Source organism: Argentina anserina, chromosome 6 (genome assembly GCF_933775445.1).
Source record: "Argentina anserina chromosome 6, drPotAnse1.1, whole genome shotgun sequence".
Taxonomy (NCBI): Eukaryota; Viridiplantae; Streptophyta; class Magnoliopsida; order Rosales; family Rosaceae; genus Argentina; species Argentina anserina.
In genome coordinates, this window is record NC_065877.1 from 8,622,574 (window position 1) to 8,641,864 (window position 19,291).

The 19,291-nt window shown below is 37.6% G+C and overlaps 3 protein-coding genes across 5 annotated transcripts; 1 reads left to right on the forward strand and 2 right to left on the reverse strand.

The window, feature by feature from the left end:
- The first annotated feature begins 841 nt into the window (after positions 1-841).
- On the forward strand, positions 842-5,631 carry LOC126800666 (MLO-like protein 6). Of its 2 annotated transcripts, XM_050528063.1 has the most exons (15): positions 842-860; positions 1,167-1,332; positions 1,417-1,749; positions 2,084-2,200; positions 2,308-2,368; positions 2,543-2,631; positions 2,731-2,805; positions 2,916-3,010; positions 3,222-3,271; positions 4,007-4,047; positions 4,163-4,336; positions 4,534-4,569; positions 4,666-4,733; positions 4,820-4,880; positions 4,967-5,631. In XM_050528063.1, the coding sequence occupies exons 2-15, from the start codon at positions 1,210-1,212 to the stop codon at positions 5,384-5,386; spliced, it is 1,743 nt and encodes a 580-aa protein (XP_050384020.1). In that variant the 5' UTR covers positions 842-860; positions 1,167-1,209; the 3' UTR covers positions 5,387-5,631. The 2 variants fall into 2 exon arrangements, with proteins under 2 accessions (XP_050384020.1, XP_050384019.1); XM_050528062.1 differs by lacking the exon at positions 842-860 and having other exon boundaries at positions 960-1,332; positions 4,967-5,630.
- Positions 5,632-11,347: 5,716 nt separating this feature from the next.
- Positions 11,348-17,745, reverse strand: LOC126800453 (polyubiquitin 11). 2 transcript variants are annotated; one of them, XM_050527824.1, is made up of 2 exons: positions 16,762-17,745; positions 11,348-12,214 (listed from the first exon to the last, which is right to left on the reverse strand). In XM_050527824.1, the coding sequence occupies exons 1-2, from the start codon at positions 17,670-17,672 to the stop codon at positions 11,521-11,523; spliced, it is 1,605 nt and encodes a 534-aa protein (XP_050383781.1). In that variant the 5' UTR covers positions 17,673-17,745; the 3' UTR covers positions 11,348-11,520. The 2 variants fall into 2 exon arrangements, with proteins under 2 accessions (XP_050383781.1, XP_050383780.1); XM_050527823.1 differs by having other exon boundaries at positions 11,348-12,165; positions 17,625-17,735.
- LOC126800452 (DNA-directed RNA polymerase III subunit 1-like) lies at positions 14,054-16,744 on the reverse strand. The gene is given in 7 exon segments (XM_050527822.1): positions 14,054-15,637; positions 15,639-15,718; positions 15,721-15,837; positions 15,840-16,260; positions 16,262-16,308; positions 16,311-16,326; positions 16,329-16,744. Coding segments are annotated over 7 exon segments (1,488 nt in total). The 5' UTR covers positions 16,485-16,744; the 3' UTR covers positions 14,054-14,986.
- Positions 17,746-19,291: the final 1,546 nt, after the last annotated feature.

The following is a 19,291-nucleotide window of genomic DNA, read 5'->3' on the forward strand; positions in this document are numbered from 1 at the left end:
AAGAAGGCATTTTATGATTCACTTAGCAAGTTGGGCATGATTGATGTGTATGCGCCAACTTGAGGGGGAGTGTTAGCGTGATTCAAGGAGCCAATTAAGTCTTGATTCAAGGAGAGCCAATCAAGGAATAATTTGTGTAAATTATACTTTTGTTAGACTATTTATAGAACATTTCAGTATATGAATAAATCAAGTAATATACAACAAGCATCAGTCTATTCTTCTAAGCTAACTAAAATTATTAAGACATATACGAGGATCTATTCCTCAGGCCATATGCTGAAGTAGCTCAACTTAAATAACACTCCAAATTTGAAATGATAGGGAGTAGCAATGCATATGCCAAACCTATACGTCAAAATACATCCTGGACTAGTACGTACAAACATTACCTAGTCAGCATCCGTGTCCTTTAATTATCATGTGGAAATTAAAAGGAGTTGATCGAACACTTAAAATATCCATATGATACATGGTTTCATCTAGAACTGGCCCCCTCTTCTATGGACTTTGCATGCTCCATCCATGAGGCCACGTTTCTCTGCCGGCATTTCTCTCTAAAAAACTACAACTTGCCTGTACATAATTTAAAGATTGCTCACCAGAATTCGATTATGATGTATTCTGAATTTCTGGAATACGACCATTGCTTCGCAGCAACAGCATTTTCAGAATTTCTGTCTTGTCTCTGTGGAATAAAAATTTCATTAATTATTATATCTGGATTTATGATGGTAGACGGTCAAAGATAATCTGCTTTGTCGAGTACTGCAGAACCCTCATTGTTCATGCCATTTTTATAGTACTGCAGAACCCTCATTGTTCTCTCATCCATGACTGAATCAGCTCTTTCCTTCAAGGTATTTTTTGTTCCAAACTAGCTAGTCTTCTTCCTTAACAGATTAAACCTAGTCAAAGTCTCTAATTCCTCTCAGTTCAATTGTTATAATATTGCACATCATTGAACACCAAGTCTTCTCCTTTTGGCTATCCGCAAAGACTGTACGTGAGTACGTCTATATATAGCTATATATACAACACTACTATCTAGTTATAACCGGGCTGTACCCCTTACTGGGTAGAAGTTCATATATTATAGGAGTATTTAGAATCGTTTAGTCATGCAGCACTAATTAAAGCACAGACACCTGGTGATTATCGTTTAGAGTTTACGTACACTACAGCAACAATTTTGGTAGCAATTTAAGCATGGCAGCAGCTGCAAAGGAACGATCATTAGAGCAAACGCCAACGTGGGCCGTTGCCGTTGTTTGTTTCATATTGGTTCTGATCTCCATCATCATCGAACATATCCTTCATTTGATCGGAAAGGTGTGTATTCAAACCTGCACTTGTTCAAGTATAAGTGTTTCTTAGCTTAATTCTGAATCTGAAATGGGTTTTTGCACTGTGCAGTGGTTGGAAAGGAAGCATAAACGAGCGCTCTATGAAGCACTCGAGAAAATCAAAGCAGAGCTTATGTTATTGGGATTTCTCTCGCTGCTGTTAACAGTGGGACAAGGGCCCATTTCGGAGATTTGCATATCAAAGTCTGTTGGGGCTACTTGGCATCCATGTAGTAAGAAGCAAGAAGCGGTCTTTGCAAAGGAGGGTGGAGACAGCCCCAGTCCAGAATCCGATGATGATGACAGCCGCCGTAGAAGGCTACTATCCGCGGTTCTCTCGAGTTCCAGTGAGAATGCCCGACGTGTTTTGGCAGCAGCTGGATATGACAAATGCGGTGCCAAGGTATGTTGAATTCTTCTTCTTGTTGATACTGACCGAGAATTGGAGATTAATAATAAACACGTTCAGATCTTCTATTCCTTAATTTTATAGCATATAATAAGTAGCAATCTTGTCGTACTACTTGATATATAGTTGGATTATTTAGAATTTAGCAACATGCTAAACTATTTTATATATTAAGAAGAGACCGTACGTCTTGACTCAAGTATAGATAACTAGATATTAGGATGGGATGCATGAATTTACCATCCAAATTTGCATGAATTATTATTAGGATGGTAAATTTTAGAGAGAAAAAGATAACCAAAAACTTGGTTCTGGTAATTATGTGCAGGGAAAAGTTCCGTTTGTGTCATTTTATGGAATTCACCAGCTTCATATACTCATCTTCGTGCTAGCCGTATTCCACGTGCTTTACTGCATAACAACCCTGGTTTTGGGCCGAGCAAAGGTATATAATCAACCAAAATTTCCTTCTGTTCTTCTCTCTCTGTCTCGCATATATTGTTTCTGAGTTTAATTAGTCGGAAATTTTTGTCGGATGGTTGCAACTTGCAGATGAGGAGCTGGAAAGCATGGGAATTGGAAACCAGAACTGCAGACTACCAGTTCTCACATGGTATGTTTTCTCCACACGTAATTTATATTGATCAGCCTCCATGCAGGGTAGCTGTGGCTTCTAATTCTGACGTTCTATATTGATATTTACTATTTTTACTGTGATTATAGTATGAATTAAAAAAAGTGGAAGAAATGGGCTGTGATTAATATCAATAATATGCATCGTGTGCAGACCCTGAAAGATTTCGATTTGCCAGAGATACATCGTTTGGACGAAGGCACTTGAATTTTTGGAGCCAGTCACCTATTTTGTTATGGGTTGTAAGTATTCAAATGCCATTATTACTGTGTCACGTACATGGAATGATGGATATCGATATTATGATGACCAAGAATGTACTAATCGTAACAACATTGCAGGTTTGCTTCTTCAGACAGTTTGTCAGATCAGTGCCTAAGGTCGATTACCTGACGCTACGCAATGGGTTTATCTTTGTAAGCATTCTCTATACACTAGGTTTAAACAGAAAATAGAAGCCGCCAGTCGTTCGTTAATGTGGTAATTTCTGCTTGAAAACTAATGCTTGCTGTTCCTTCTGCTGCAGGCACATTTGGCACCTCAGAGTCAAACCAAGTTTGATTTTCAGAAGTACATCAACAGATCACTTGAAGAGGATTTCAAGGTTGTGGTAGGGGTCAGGTGCGTAATTTGAACCAACTAAATAAATTGACTATGAGGAAGTTAGACCGGCATGCTTTCTTGTACAGCAAGTAAAAAATTACACCAGTCTGGAACTAACTAAATTGTTGGTGCATATAACGTACTTATGTGACAATGTATCGAAAGCCCTTGCATTATTTCCTGAATACACAGCCTTGATGCTAATTAACATTTTCTTACACATTTGCAGCCCTGTTATCTGGTTATCCGCAGTAATATTCCTGCTATCGAACACCCACGGTAAACTAGCCATGCATCATTCATTTTACTAGGGGTGGGCATAAAAAACGGAAATCCCGATCCCGTCCCGATCCCGTCCCGAAATTCGTAAGGACGGGACGGGACGGAGGTCTAAAAACGTTCGTCCCGTCCCGATCCCGTCTCGTTTCATAATAGTAGGATTGGACGTGAGACGAATAATTTCTATCCCGCTTCGTCCCGTCTCGTCCCACCTTTAATGAAAACTTAAAAATTCTTATATATTTATATCAAAATGAAACTAATTTATATTCTTAATAACTCCAAAATTATATATATTCAAATAATAATGGTAAATTATAATATTTAGAACATAATATGTATTTTTTTTGTTAAAATTTCATTATTAAATGTTATTTTGTTAATGAAAAAGTAAAAATATAAGTTTTTATTTAACTTTATAGGAATGTGGGATTTGTCCCGTCCCGTCCCAATCCCGTCCCGTTCCAACCGGGATTAATCCCGAGTGGGATGCATTCTTAAAAACCCTCGTCCCGTCCCGATTCAAAAAAGTGGGATGGGACGTGGGATGAGCCCCGTCCCGTGCCCACCCCTACATTTTACTTCTCTTTCATGAAAGGCAGTAATTAATATGATCATTTCCTAAAAACCTTCACCATTTATGTCTCACTATCACACATTTGAACGCTTAACGCTATATTTGATTCTGTAAAATAAATCGCATTTCTTTTAATTGTGGTTTCTGTTTGTTTGTAGGGTCACGTTCTTATCTCTATCTACCCTTTATTCCCCTGGCGGTAAGCAACCATGCCTCAGCCTATCTAATTCCTTTCCTTTAAGGCTTTAACACATTAATCCTAGCTAGGTCCTACAAATGATGATCGAATATCTAATAATCCATTTCTTCTGCAGATGATCTTATTAATAGGAACAAAGCTACAAGTTATAATAACCAAGATGGGGCTTAAAATTCAAGAAAGGGGTGAAGTGGTTAAGGGGACCCCGCTTGTTGAGCCTGGTGACCACCTCTTCTGGTTCAACAACCCACGTCTTCTTCTTCACATCATCCATTTTATTCTCTTTCAGGTTCGAATTCATTCTTCTTATCACCAATTGATAAATTGCGGTAATGAGCTATATGTCCATTTCTCTCCTCATGACCTAATATATTGCATGTCATGACACATGAGAGAAATACACCATAACAGCTTTTGTATCTAGAATTTCTCATTCAAGTCATCATTTCACTAACACATATTGTTTTCTTCCTTCTGCCATCACAGAATGCCTTTCAACTTTCGTTCTTTGCATGGACTTGGGTAATTTCAATGCCGATTACATTATTACTCTCATTTGCTTTATATATTCAAGAAGCACAAAGTTGATCATTTTTTTCTCTCCTTTTATAATTACAGTATGAATTTGGGTTGAAGTCTTGCTTCCACGACAAGTTGGAAGATATAGTCTTAAGAATAACAATGGGGTTAGTTAGTTCTCTAGCTTTAAAGCTTATATACGCTGATACACATTCACTTATTACTGAGCCTATTTACTATGTGGTTGGAGCAGGGTCGTCATACAAATACTTTGCAGCTATGTAACTCTACCACTTTATGCCTTGGTAACACAGGTAATCAGACCGTTAATTTTACTAAATAATTAGTCTCTTGCACAGTAAGAAATGTGAACTAATGAATTAAACATGTATATGATCAGATGGGTTCAACTATGAAGCCTACGATTTTTAACGACAGAGTTGCAAATGCTATAAGAAAATGGCACCAAGTAGCAAAGAAGCATGTAAAACAGAGCAAGCATTCAGTTCCAACAAGCGCACCCGGTACTCCATTACATGGCTTTTCTCCTGTTCATCTTCTGCGGCATTATCACTCCGAACAGGACATGGATGGTATGCAAACATTGCCAAGGATGTCGTACATTGAAAGAGAAGGTCCAAACGAGTCCCCATCCCGCAACGACGCCGATGACGTACCATGGTCTAACCAGGGTCAGGAGGAAGAGATTAGTATTCAATATCAACCTAACTTGGTGAACAATACCCTACCTGGTTATGGTAATCAAATTCAACACGAAATCCAAATTCACTCGAAGGATTTCTCATTTGAGAAATCATAGGGACATAGATCGGATATATATCAACGAATCAAACAACGAGAGCTAGCGACCAGCCGACCACATGCAGGACAGCAATGACCATGAAAGGAATCGTAAATGATTAGAGACTTGATATACATCTTCAATAGTTGTAAAAAGAAAATGTAAAGCTCAATATTGATATTCATCAAACGTACGGTGCATGATTTTCAAGAAAACAACGTGAAAAGTAATGCACTCTAGCTACAAAGTTCCCCAGTTCGATCCCCAGTCCAAGTTGAGTAAGGCGATCACACAAACTTTCTGTGGTGATACTAATGGTACGTTACATACTGGTCAATCATAATAGTACATATCAATGGAACTTTGCAGTGACAGCATATTCTTTCAGCCTTTGCCAAGATTTGTAAGCATAGCACACTCTTGCTTTAATATTTTGCCAATTACGATCGAGTTAAACTGAACCGAAACCTCCTTGACTATAATTATCATTCTCATTAGCTAGCTAGCTGAATTGTTTGAGCCAATTAAGTACGTACGCAGTTCTAATGAGTACGTAGCAGCCGTTTTCTTTAATACAAAGTCAATGTCACATAAGCTCTTGGTTGATAATCTATATGAGAGGAGTGTAAATCCTTTGTTGTTTGTTCTTAAATTATGGTCTATTCAACAGGTTCAAGTTTGGTCTATTTTAGCCGTGGCAAGAGCAAATTACACAAGTTTTGTAAAATTTTACTTCATACCTTTTATCTTTCTTTTTCCACCAATTTAGTTCATTATTCGTTTAAGTTAATCTTCCCATTGAGCTAGCTATCAACTACTACTTACTGCTTTGTAAAGAAAATATTTTGGCAAATTCGTCATAATAATCTTATGTGGCATGTCATGTCACATTGTCATGTTAATAATTAAATTAATCACAAAATATTATTTTTAAATTAAAAAACAATTATATTATTATTAATCTAACGGTTTTAGATTAATATAAAAAAAATATTTTATAATTTTTTATCATTTATTTAATTTTTTCATCATAAGAATGCTTTCAAAATGTAAAAAAATATAATCGATATTTATGAAAATATGCTTGAATAAATATATATATATATATATAATTCCTATCTAAATTGAAGTTTCACTCTGAAATTAAAGAGTGAAGTTTCAATTTTGGTACACTTTTCGGTCAAATGTTTTCACCATAAGCAATTTAATATTTATGTATGTTATTCAATATCATCTCTACAAAATTTCATCCAATTCGAACATCGTTAAGGTATTGAAATTAGATTAAATCAATGAATGAATTAAAATTGTTCAACATGAATCTCAATTTTAAAAGCTTAAATCATTGTCGAATTAGATGAAACTTTATAGAGATGATCTTAAATAGCATACCTAAATATTGAATCACTTATGGTGAAAAAATTGACCAAAGTGTGTCAAAATTGAAACTGCACTCTTTAATTTCAGACTCTGGATATGGACTATATATATAGTAAACATTTACTCTGAATAGAGACTATATATATAAAGTTCTAATTCTTACACACTTTTCAATTAAAATTTTTCATCTCGAGTGATTCAATATTGAGATATGCTATTTAAAATCATTTCTACAAAATTTGATCTAACGTCAATGGTTTGAGATTTCAAATTGAAATTTACACAAATTGTTTACGTTGAACAATTTTAATTCGTTCATTGATTTAATCTAATTTCAATACTTTAACGATAACCGAATTGGATGAAACTTTGTAGAGATGATCTTGAATAATATATCTAAATATTGAATCACTCAAAATGAAAAATTTGATCGAAAGTTGTCCTAAAACTGTAACTTCACTTTGTAATTACAGTGTGAAGCTTCACTCTGAATAGAGAATATATATTTTCTATCTAGAATGAAGTTTCACACTATAATTTGACGACCGAGTGATCTATACATTATTATCTATGTGAAATTTGACGACCGAGTCTCGTAACGCAACTCCACCCGATCATGATGGATCGCTTTTCTTACTGCATTGCCCTCCAGAACGACAACGAGGTGACCTTGGACTTCGGTGATGAAGTTGTCCTAATCGGCGACGACGTACAGAGACCAGAATAATCCTTGAAAAACCACAAGTCTTACTTGTCAATGCAAGTATCACCTTGAACGGTCAACCAGTAGCATCTCTTCCGGCCGATGGAATAAACTTCGGGATTGACACCATTGATACTTACAATGTGATGTCAAAGGCCTACCAAGTGTTAAGAGATGGCGTTGCCAGCCATTTCATGGACCAGTATGGGATGGCTTCCCTGAACCAACGATGATGGGTTTCGAGCTGTGTTATGAGCTTGAAAAATAGAATAATGCTACATAGCCATATTTTTGGAATCCACATATAAACCCATTGGTGGCAATTGATGTGGCAGCTTAGGTGGCTGCTGAATTGGCATAATTGAATCATAATTGACCATTTTGCTCTGATTACAATCTTCTTAATTTTTTTATTTTCTCTTTTCATTAATTCTATTTTTATTACAATATGTCGGTTTCTGATCATATATGCGGCGTTTTTATCATGATCTTTTCCTATATCTTTTTCTTTTGTTACTTTGATTCTTTATCTTGTCAACCTTCTCATCTCCTCATTCAAGAACTAATTGATATCAGGCACCATTTTCTAATATATATATAGTGAACAAAAACTCTACACCAACTTGATGCAAAGTAGCCTCTAAATGAGTAAAATCACCCTTAACGTATTTAAGAGTTGAAGTGACTTGAACCATAGTAATCAAGTGTAAATTCAGAGCCATGATTTTGGAATGATGAGCAATATTTATATATGATGTCCGGCCACTTTCCCAGTTCCCCCTAAACCCTAATTGCCATATACACTAGCCTATCTCATACTTTTACCACGGTTAATTTGGAGGGAGAATTTGCAAGAAAACCTTAATATGATTAAGATAGATGTATATTTGAAGAGAAGATAGAAGAGCAGCGTGTAGACACATGAAATTTAATGAAGTAAATTATCTTCATTAAATGGTTAAATCGACTAAGAGCCCGACAAAATTGCACACGTGACCCAAAAGTCAACAAAGTTAGTGCGGATCCGAATAAAACTCGTGTCATCACATGAATGGATGACCGTAATCGAAGCTACATGATTCTGACTTAAATCAAAAATTAAATGTCATTGACGATTCAAAATGATAATCGGACATTTGATTAAATTAATAAATTTCTTAACGGTTATAATTAAGTCAATTATTTTCTGTTTAATTTAGTTATGAGAATAACTAATTTTAAATTAATCGAAAAATACATATTGATTAAATTATATAATTAAAGAAATTTATTATTTTAGTGTCATTAAAATATTCTATAAAATAGAAGTCTTGACACTATAAATATCCTTTCCAACATGAAGAGAAGGGACTGAAGAAGAAGACAGAAAATCACTTGAGCAAGGTCACTCTCGAGAAATCCCGAAGTCTCCCAAGTCCACGAAGAATTATCAAGCTGTCAAGTCGATCATTCTTCATCAAATCCAAACTCAAGTCCACGAAGAATTATCAAGCTGTCAAGTCGATCGTTCTTCATCAAATCCAAACTCAAGTCCACGAAGAATTATCAAGCTGTCAAGTCGATCGTTCTTCATCAAATCCAAACTCAAGCCCACGAAGAATCATCAAGCTGTCAAATTGATCGTTCTTCATAAAATCCAAACTCAAATCCACGAAGAATCATCAAACTAGAGACCAGATGAAGATAAATGTCTTCTTCTCTCTTCAAGTTTCTGACTTTGACCTTTTTTACTGGTATGACTTTGACTTTTTGTTACTGGTCTGACTTTGACTTTTTTTTTCTGACCAGTAACTTTATACTAGAAAGTTGTTGGAAATGTTGTTTAGATTGTGGTAGTAAATTTTGGTGATCATTGGTGGTCACCAGAATAGTGGTAGTGCCGCCACTGTTGGCAGCGGGTGGCGGTGTGTTAGGTCATGTGTCGGAATAATGGTTTACGTCATTTTGATGTGCTCGTCGATACGAGCATTTACATAGGTCATTTACATGTGTTAGGTTAATTCTTCAGTAAGTTAGTAGTTGTTAAAGGTTTGGTGATTCTAAGTTGAATTGTTGTTGTCGTGTCTTAAGTGTAATGACCTGCAACATTGATATGAATTAGGTACTTGTTGCTTGGTTTTTGAGTGATTGTGGTAGCTAGTACTTTCCTTATTTTGAGTAGAAGACGCAGCGGGAGCTAAGATGAGTAAACCTCACAATGATTATCATGATCGAAGTAGTGTTATAATTATTGAATTTAGTTTGAGTTGCTAACATAGTCATTGCATCACTAGCTTATAAAAATTGTTCAAAAATATGTTTTGGTTTAATATATGAACTTGATCATCTACGGTTCATGGGTAAGTGAAACGCTATTTTAATAAATGATTTTAAAAGATTTTAGTGATTATGGACTATGTTGAATGTGAGTATATCTCACTATGACAAGTCTACCATTGGCGGTGACTTATATGTTTGAATTATTAAAAAGAGTGAACTATGACATTTATATAATATAGTGGGTTGTGTATGTGTACGAAAATGGCAGATACGATACATATATATGGGTTGATGTATTATATAATGTTACGGTTTCTATTTAAATTATGAGATGGTAATGTTCTTGATTAATTGTGGCAGATGTGATTGGAAGGGAGATAACGTACATTCTGGCATAATGGATTATTGGAGTGACTATATATATATTGTTGTGGAAGAGTCACTTGGTTGTAGTACAATAACATGTGTGGATTGTTATATTGTACGTGGTTTTAACATTGAGTCTTGTTAAAACGTTTTCTAGTCTTCAGACGTTGTTGGCAGTAATTGAAACCAAGCCTTGGTCGGGTGTTGATTACGATCAGTTAGAGCTCTAGTCTGTTTGCCGGTGTACTGCATGAATGGTAACCGATGAGTTGCCTGGGTCTCATGAGAACCCATGTTTCTTTTTAAATAATATTGGGTAACAGATGGGTTGCCCAGTGTCACATGAGTACGCTTGTCTTTAAATGTTATTTGTCATATTTCCTTTGTATGCGATGTATGTTATACTGATGGTTTACTCGTACGGGCTGAAAAGCTTACCGGGTTTGTGTTTACAATCTCATGCACCAATTCGATGGTGTAGGAGATAGTTCTGCAGGTGGGGATTAGCAGATTTTGAGGGCTTACTCTGAAGATTTATGAAGATTTATTTCTTTTGTTTGTGGTGAGGATTAAGTGAATTTTTCATTTCCATTGGTTATAATACTGAGGTATAAACTGGTTATGTATTATTCAAGTCGACTGAGTCGTGCTGTTGACTCAGTTTTGATACACTGTTATTATAAGATGATTTCAATATATTTGATATTGTTTTAGAGTTTTTATGACTTTAAATTCGAATTTTTATTATTTAAAATTTCGGGGTTATGACACTATCCTACACTCCTTCAAACTGAAGAATTTTATTATTATGTGACCCAGAATAGGTTGTCATCACTGTCAGAAAGATTTCTTTCAGTTACAAAGAATTTTATCATTCAGTCAATGGATAAATTAAGCTGATGAAACACAACTAGTAGAACAATTGCTAGCTTAGATGTCACCGGGACGATGTACGTGTTAAGTCCCTTCAGAAAAATGCATATAGAACACAAGCAGGGATGGATAAACTTTAAACACTCCAATTCCTACTCTTCACCATGTCTATGCTTTTGTAATATTGCTCGATTAAGATGTTGTTAGGGCAAGTAGCACTACTTGAAAATACCTAGAAGCTTTCGTACTATCACTTGATTATCTAGAAACCAAGTCACAGAACTGCAATGGTACACAACTACACAACATTAAAAAGCAATACGATCATGGAGTAGGTCATATCCTCCAGTCCTTCAAACACCACAAATCCATAGAGAATGCATAACTAACTCGTTACCAACATTTAAACCAAAGAAACTTTTTATTCAGTACGAAATTAAAATAGGCAGTTTTCACAACTAAAAAGACTTGATCAGTTTGATGGACCAAGCAGACATGTGAACTTAACCAGAATGGCATTGCCAAATCTACCCATAAACTAACAGCATAACAAGAAAAGACAAACAACCAACTAGAAATCACCACCGCGAAGACGGAGGACAAGGTGGAGAGTAGACTCCTTCTGGATGTTGTAATCCGCTAGAGTCCGGCCATCCTCCAACTGCTTCCCGGCGAAGATGAGTCTCTGCTGATCCGGCGGAATGCCTTCCTTGTCCTGAATCTTGGCTTTAACATTATCAATGGTATCAGAGCTCTCGACCTCGAGGGTGATCGTCTTCCCTGTCAGAGTCTTCACAAATATCTGCATACCACCACGAAGCCTGAGCACCAAGTGCAGAGTCGACTCCTTCTGGATGTTGTAATCGGCCAAGGTCCTGCCGTCCTCGAGCTGCTTTCCGGCGAAGATGAGTCTCTGCTGGTCTGGGGGAATCCCCTCCTTGTCCTGGATCTTAGCCTTGACGTTGTCGATGGTGTCGGAGCTCTCGACCTCCAAGGTGATCGTCTTTCCGGTTAGGGTTTTGACGAAGATCTGCATGCCTCCCCTGAGACGGAGCACCAGGTGGAGAGTCGACTCCTTCTGGATGTTGTAGTCGGCGAGGGTACGGCCATCCTCGAGCTGCTTTCCGGCGAAGATGAGCCTCTGCTGGTCGGGAGGGATGCCTTCCTTGTCCTGGATCTTGGCCTTGACGTTGTCGATGGTGTCGGAGCTCTCCACCTCGAGGGTGATGGTTTTGCCTGTTAGGGTTTTCACAAAGATCTGCATGTTGATTTGGGATTGAATTCGAAAAAGGGTGTTTGATTTTTGAAGGAGAATCAGAGAGATTATGTTTTGTGTGATAATTGTGATGAAGGAAGAGGAGAGGAGGGTGGTTTATATAGGGAAGAAAGCCGACTCGATATTCAATTCCTTTCTTGAGAAGAAAACATTCAATTCTTGTTCCGGAAGGAACACGATGAATTTGTGGTCATAAAAACAAGTCGACTGAACGGTCCAGAACCTTCCAGGTACTAAAACACAAAACCCACGTTATGTCGGATACAATTTCCTCCCAACTCCTCTTCTGTTCTGGATTCCTATTTGAGTTATCCTCTAGAATGATCGGGAGGGTGAGATTTGAACTCTTGACCAGACTAGTTCCGGCAGGCTCACCGACAAATGAGGCCTAGGCAAAATTTAAGATAGGCTATTTAAAAAATAAAAAATAATTATTTTTATTCCACATTTCTTGCAATGAAATTTGTAATAAATGTTACATATTACATTATGTACATTAATAACATATAAGAAGCTTATATCAAAGGCATGTTAAAATAATTCCATGAGAACAATACAATTACCACAAAATTTGAAACTCGAGGCCTCAATAGTTTGTATGAATATGAATTTAGAACTGAAATGTTGCTGTTTAGATTGAGAGTTTAGAGTAATGTTTCATTCCTAAATTGGTGAAAGATTGATAAAACTATTAGTGTTTTTTTCTTCAAATTGAGAAACTAAAAGATTATGGATAGAAGATAAGTTTTTGTTCTCTGTTTATGATTTTTTTTTCTTGTGTCCTAATTTTTTTTAATATATATGATATGCAGAGAGAAGAGACCTTCCAATTAATTATAGCCATAGTCTTGTGCCTTGTGGCCTTACCCTTAGTCCGGCCCTGCTCACCGACTAAACCATGACTGTAAATTATATTCGACACGGAACACCGTTTCGGATTCATTGAGGACAATGACAGCTTCCTAATTCTGAGAGACCTAGCTGGCTAGCTCCGATTTAGTTTAACACAACTTACTAATACGACGTAATTACCCGACCGCACCTTCAAAGAACAAGTGTGTTGTATCAGTGAACGTTCATAAACATATATAGATGCATTTTGTTCCCTAATTCTGAGAAATCACAAGTTAAAGAGAGGGTACAACTGGGAAGATTTATGTCACTCCCATTCTCATACAACAAAGAAAGATTTGGTTGGTTGGTTTTGGTAGCTCATGACCTCATGTACCACAAAAGGCTTAAATCAATAAATCCATCTTTCTTCTTTCAGTACGTATTTTGCTTCAACTCCTGCTAGTTCCATGGGTACTTCATTATCAAATGTCTAATAAGTATGAATATGAATGTGAATGTTAGTTTTCTTTACTTTATTTTTTTTATTGCTTCTGTAAATTTGAATTACTGAGCTGAGGGAAGGGAAGGGACTATGCGTTTCTATTTTATTTTATTTTAAGTAGAAGTACTACCCGAGTATGATACTTCATTAGAAGTTCAAATGCCACCATGCAACAGAGGCATGTAAAACAGAACACAGCAGTCTTCAGCTTATACAACGTTCACCCCATTGCATTCCATGTCCTCTGTTATTTGACTGCACCATCTTCGCACCTGGCACATCAGTGCTTGAATTCAATATCAGTTCCAGATTCATTCCATCTTTCTTCTTTCAGTATAGAACTCCGAATACATCAAAACAAACATCACACACGAACAATTTATCTTAACATCAGTACACATCAGAAATCATCTAATAAAAATCATTAAGCACGATTCACAACTCACCTTTGAAGTAAGAAACACATCCACATCAGTGCAAGGACAGGACAGATTTAGATAAATCAAGAATTTCATTAACAACACCAGAACGAAACCAAAGATTGAGCGTATATTAGAGCCAATGTGACATTTTGAAAATTAAGAGAAGGACAAGAGATGATAAACACAATTTGCAATCTTAGCAGAACCAAATTTACTAATTCAGCCTGCAGCATCATGATGTTCCAGTCTATTCAGAAACAATGCATAAAAAACACGAGCAGGGGAGGTCATGTAGTAGAGACGTTGTGTTTAACTTTGAACATTCCAGTTCCTATTGGCATTGGTATACCCATAATTATGCTTTCACTAACTCCTTCAATTTTGTCTACTGCCCCTTTTACACAAGCATTAAATAGACGATCATCTGTTCTCTCAAATGAAGCGCTCATCAAAACACTTTTGTCCATCTTTTCAAGGCCAAATCTTGTCATTCCAAGAACTTGACCCCTGGATGTCATTGCATCTGCTAAGAGCATCATATGCCGATCATCTATGTTCATTCCATGTTGCTTCATAGTATACTTTATTTCCTCTTCGCAGCTTCAATCCAAGTGTGCTGCACTTCAATAATGTGTTACTTGTGGTTTTACAACCATCTACTCCTTCAGTGTTCATTACTGCCAGAAGTCCGTTGCCTTCAGCAAATAACCTGTACTTCTTTACTTATCTTTTATCAACAACATCTGCACCTTTTACATGAACTACTTCTTTATCCTTTTTCACACTACTTTCATCAATGTCAAACACGCTGAACTGTTGTTATGCCCTTTACTGTAACATTGGGGAGATTACTCTTTAATCTGTAGAGCTCAAAATGAATTCTGCGTCTATCCTTGTCCCGGAGAGAACAGTTCCAAAGTTTCACTATCTGGAACTCTAATATTTTCTTGCTCCAATTTGATTCTTGGAACTTTTAAAATTGATTCTTTCACAACATCAACATCTATAGACCTCCAGCAAAGTGAAAGGTTTTCAGTGTCATCTGTGTCATACTTAGTGCTACAATAGCTCCAATTTCTGTTCCAGCATCGATTCTTTTTGAAAGGTAACGAGAAATACAAGTATCCAGAAAGACCTCCAGCTGTCTAGAAGTGACACCAGATACATTGTTGACAATCTTCTCCAGAGTTGCAGATATTGCCTCCCAACCAGTACTCTGATTTAGAAAAAATATCTCCTGTGTTTTTTTTAGTGTTTTCCCATATTCATCGAGGAATTTCTCTATGGAAGCTTTAAAACCCATAGACAAACTATCTTCAGGAATCATCAGCCTGCTCCTCGCTTCTTCTAAAACTTGCTCAAGAGACAGGCAGCTATCATTTTTTCCAGCAGGGCATGTGGCCTTGGCTTTCAGAAACATACGGTGCAAGTCTACTGGAGCTCCACTTTTCCCTTCCATCATTGCAGGGTCCATACCATCATCCACATAACAGAACTAAACTATACCTCCATTTGCAACCCGAACTGTTTCATCATAGTGCACTGCAAGATCCTCTAAAACCTTTGACAGTCTACGTGACATGTATCCAGTTTCAGCTGTTTTCACTGATGTATCAACAAGTCCCTCTCGCCCTCCCATTGTATTGAAAAAAAAAATCTGTAGGTGTCAGGCCACTATAAAATGAATTAGCAACAAACCCTTTAGCCGCAGGCATCTTTTCATTTCTAGGAAACCATCAGGTGCACGACGACCGCCAACAGATTGTTGACCAACACAGGCCACCATCTGGCTTATATTTATAGCAGAACCCTTGGAGCCACACTGGGACATGATCAAGGGACTGTTTCTCCAATGCACAGCTTTCCAGCTTGATCTCTAATCTTGTTCAACACCTCAGAAATTCCAGCCTCTAGTGATTCAAGTGTTAACAACTTTCTTTTGTTGTATAACTCTATCTGGGTGTCACATTTGCTATAACCTTCCTTGATGATCTTTTCTTTCTCAAGACACAAATCGTCACTTAGTTGTACATCACTAAGCCCGATCGAGAATCCATGATTACCAACCCATCGTGCACTTAATTTAGCCAGGCGATTCATGCAAGCAGCAGCAGCAGCATGAGCTTCATAGTCTCGGAGAAGAGCAGAGTAAAGTCCATCCTTATTGCCATTTCATAGAGTAGCCTTCCCAAGTTGCCCAGATAATAGCTCACTGTTACGAAAATATGCAAAACCATCATCCGGACACATTGCTTCTGTTCCTCTTCCATCCTTGTTCCTTGGTGGAGGTATAGGATTTCTCCTTAACAATGAGATTCAGAAACTCACATTTGCGTTTGGGCGTGTACTAAAACACGCAATCGCTGCGTACCTGTCCACAGCTCTACTGGCTTAACTACAGCAGGTGCTGGCAAATTAACAGAATCCATGCCATCAAGCATTAATGAACACATGAACTGCACGGAGAAATTTTTTTGTGGAAGCAACCAAAATCTCACCATTTATCGGAGTGCATAGAGAACTAGCAATCTCTCAAGGAACCAAAAAAGAAGTTCAACCATGGCAGTTTATCTCAAGAATTTAGCAGGAGTCGGTCACATCCTCAACCATCAAGAAGAAAATGCATCTAGATAACCGAACATTGTTTTATTTAAGTAGATCCTTGAGATTGAAATATAAAAAAGGAGTACAGATAACAAAAACATACAATATCATAGAAATAAAAGAAACAATCCTTCTCAGCAAATCCCAACGACCAAACGGGCATCCTAGCAATCACCACCACGGAGACGGAGGACCAAATGAAGGGTGGACTCCTTCTGGATGTTATAATCCGCCAGGGTACGACCATCCTCCAACTGCTTCCCGGCAAAGATCAGCCTCTGCTGGTCCGGAGGGATCCCTTCCTTGTCCTGGATCTTCGCCTTGACATTGTCAATCGTATCCGAGCTTTCCACCTCCAGCGTGATGGTCTTCCCCGTCAAAGTCTTCACAAAGATCTGCATCCCACCCCTCAGCCTGAGCACCAAATGCAAAGTCGACTCCTTCTGGATATTGTAATCCGCAAGAGTCCTCCCGTCCTCCAGCTGCTTTCCGGCGAAGATCAACCTCTGCTGGTCCGGGGGAATCCCCTCCTTGTCCTGGATCTTGGCCTTCACGTTGTCGATCGTGTCGGAGCTCTCCACCTCCAGCGTGATAGTCTTTCCGGTCAAAGTCTTGACGAAGATCTGCATACCACCGCGAAGCCTGAGCACCAAGTGGAGAGTCGACTCCTTCTGGATGTTGTAATCGGCCAAGGTCCTGCCGTCCTCGAGCTGCTTTCCGGCGAAGATGAGCCTCTGCTGGTCCGGGGGAATCCCCTCCTTGTCCTGGATCTTAGCCTTGACGTTGTCGATGGTGTCGGAGCTCTCGACCTCCAAGGTGATCGTTTTTCCGGTGAGGGTTTTGACGAAGATCTGCATGCCTCCCCTGAGACGGAGCACCAGGTGGAGAGTCGACTCCTTCTGGATGTTGTAGTCGGCGAGGGTACGGCCGTCCTCGAGCTGCTTTCCGGCGAAGATGAGCCTCTGCTGGTCTGGGGGGATGCCCTCCTTGTCCTGGATCTTGGCCTTGACGTTGTCGATGGTGTCGGAGCTCTCCACCTCGAGGGTGATGGTCTTGCCGGTGAGGGTTTTCACGAAGATCTGCATGTTGATTGTTTGGGATTGAATTGAAATCGGAAAAGGGCGAGAGAAGCGTTTGAGAAAATTGTGAGGAACTAAGGGGGGGAGGGGTGGGTTTATATAGGAGGGTGGCCGACTCGAGATGCTTTACTTCTCCGACAAGGACGAGGACATTGTGGTCATGATTCGAGAGGAGTCGGTGTAAACGAACGGTCCAGAATCTTCCGATTTGCGCCAACCACTACTGACCGAATTTAGTGCGGATTGATTTTTCTTTACGGAGATCATTTGGTTGCCTTGGGGTAGGAGGTTTTGTATTTGGATTTCTTTTTCTTGGGGTGTTCAATACGGTTTAGGCTTCGTTGGCCGAGTAGGTTTTCCAATTTGGATTGGAATTATTTTGGCCACCAAAACAGTTGCTAATTGGTGAAATTGCGGTTGGTAGGAATCTAATGTCGTTGGATCAAATAAATAGAATTGATAGACCGACATAAGTCGTTGGTGACGTAAATTATTCATTTCAGTAAAGGTTTGTGAATTTGATGAACCAATACCTACTTAGGGGTGTATTGTATGTAGATTTAGTGGGAGTTTTAAAGAAATCTATAGAATTTAAAAGTCTAGATTTATTCAATACAAATTTTAAATTATCTATACAAGTCTAGGTGTATTCAATTAGGATTTTAAAAAGTCATTATGGAATTCATGAGTTTTATGATATTCAATCAGGACTTTTTAAAATGAATAGAAGTCGGTGGCATGTGGGTATTCAAAATATCATTCATACTTATGGAATTATAAACTCATAGAATCTCATGGACTTTATAGTGTTAATTATACACACCACAATCCAAAAATTGTCTAGCTTCTAAACCAAAGATTTTCATGGACTTTTCCGTAGACTTTCTTATTGTATTTTGTTTTCTCCATTATTTTTTTTATTTTTTTTTGTCTTTTCTTTATCAATTCTTTTTCGTACAACCCAACATGTTTATTTAACCTATGATCTCATTATTGTTTTCTTCTTCTTTATGTTATGTCATTATCTTGTATCTTTATACTTATTAAAATCACATTCTCATATGTCGACACATGCCTAATGCTAACAATAAAAACAATGACGATGAAAGAAATACGTAAGAAGAAAAGAGAATATAATCATATCAATGTTTCATGAACACCGACTTCTTTAGCTTAAAACTTCAAGAACAATTTATTTACTTCCATTTCTTTGGTACCTATTGGTTGATATATCAAATTTGAAGGGTTTATTTTATTTTCTTATAAATAAATGAGATTTTCTAATTTCTTTATAATAGATACAAATTATACAACTAATAAATTTTCTTAGAACAAAAAATTGTTCCGTAGAAAATTTTTCTTAGCATGCACTAAATCCTCGTCTAATAACATCCACAAGGCATTAGAAACCCCATAAGGCCAACCTAGATGCTTAAGGCACAGTCGGGAATGAAGCAAATTATCACGAAACTGTGGGCTTGTAGTTGAGAGACATGATATGCACATACAATATGAATACTGAGAAATCTATAGAAGTCGATCAATATGAATTATGTAGATTTCATGAATCAATAAAAATCTGTATAAATCAGCCAAATTTTAAATCGGTAATTTTAACAATTCTA

Bases quoted from the DNA above. Each gene is read 5' to 3' on its own strand.
- LOC126800453 (XM_050527824.1), bottom strand. From the start codon at position 17,672: ATGCAGATCTTCGTGAAAACCCTCACCGGCAAGACCATCACCCTCGAG. The intron at 12,215-16,761 runs TGATTGCTAGGA...ATCCCAAATCAA, and splicing joins GTCCTCCGTCTCCGTGGTGG to CATGCAGATCTTTGTGAAAA.
- LOC126800666 (XM_050528063.1), top strand. From the start codon at position 1,210: ATGGCAGCAGCTGCAAAGGAACGATCATTAGAGCAAACGCCAACGTGG. The intron at 1,333-1,416 runs GTGTGTATTCAA...TGCACTGTGCAG, and splicing joins TCCTTCATTTGATCGGAAAG to TGGTTGGAAAGGAAGCATAA. The intron at 4,881-4,966 runs GTAATCAGACCG...GTATATGATCAG, and splicing joins TTTATGCCTTGGTAACACAG to ATGGGTTCAACTATGAAGCC.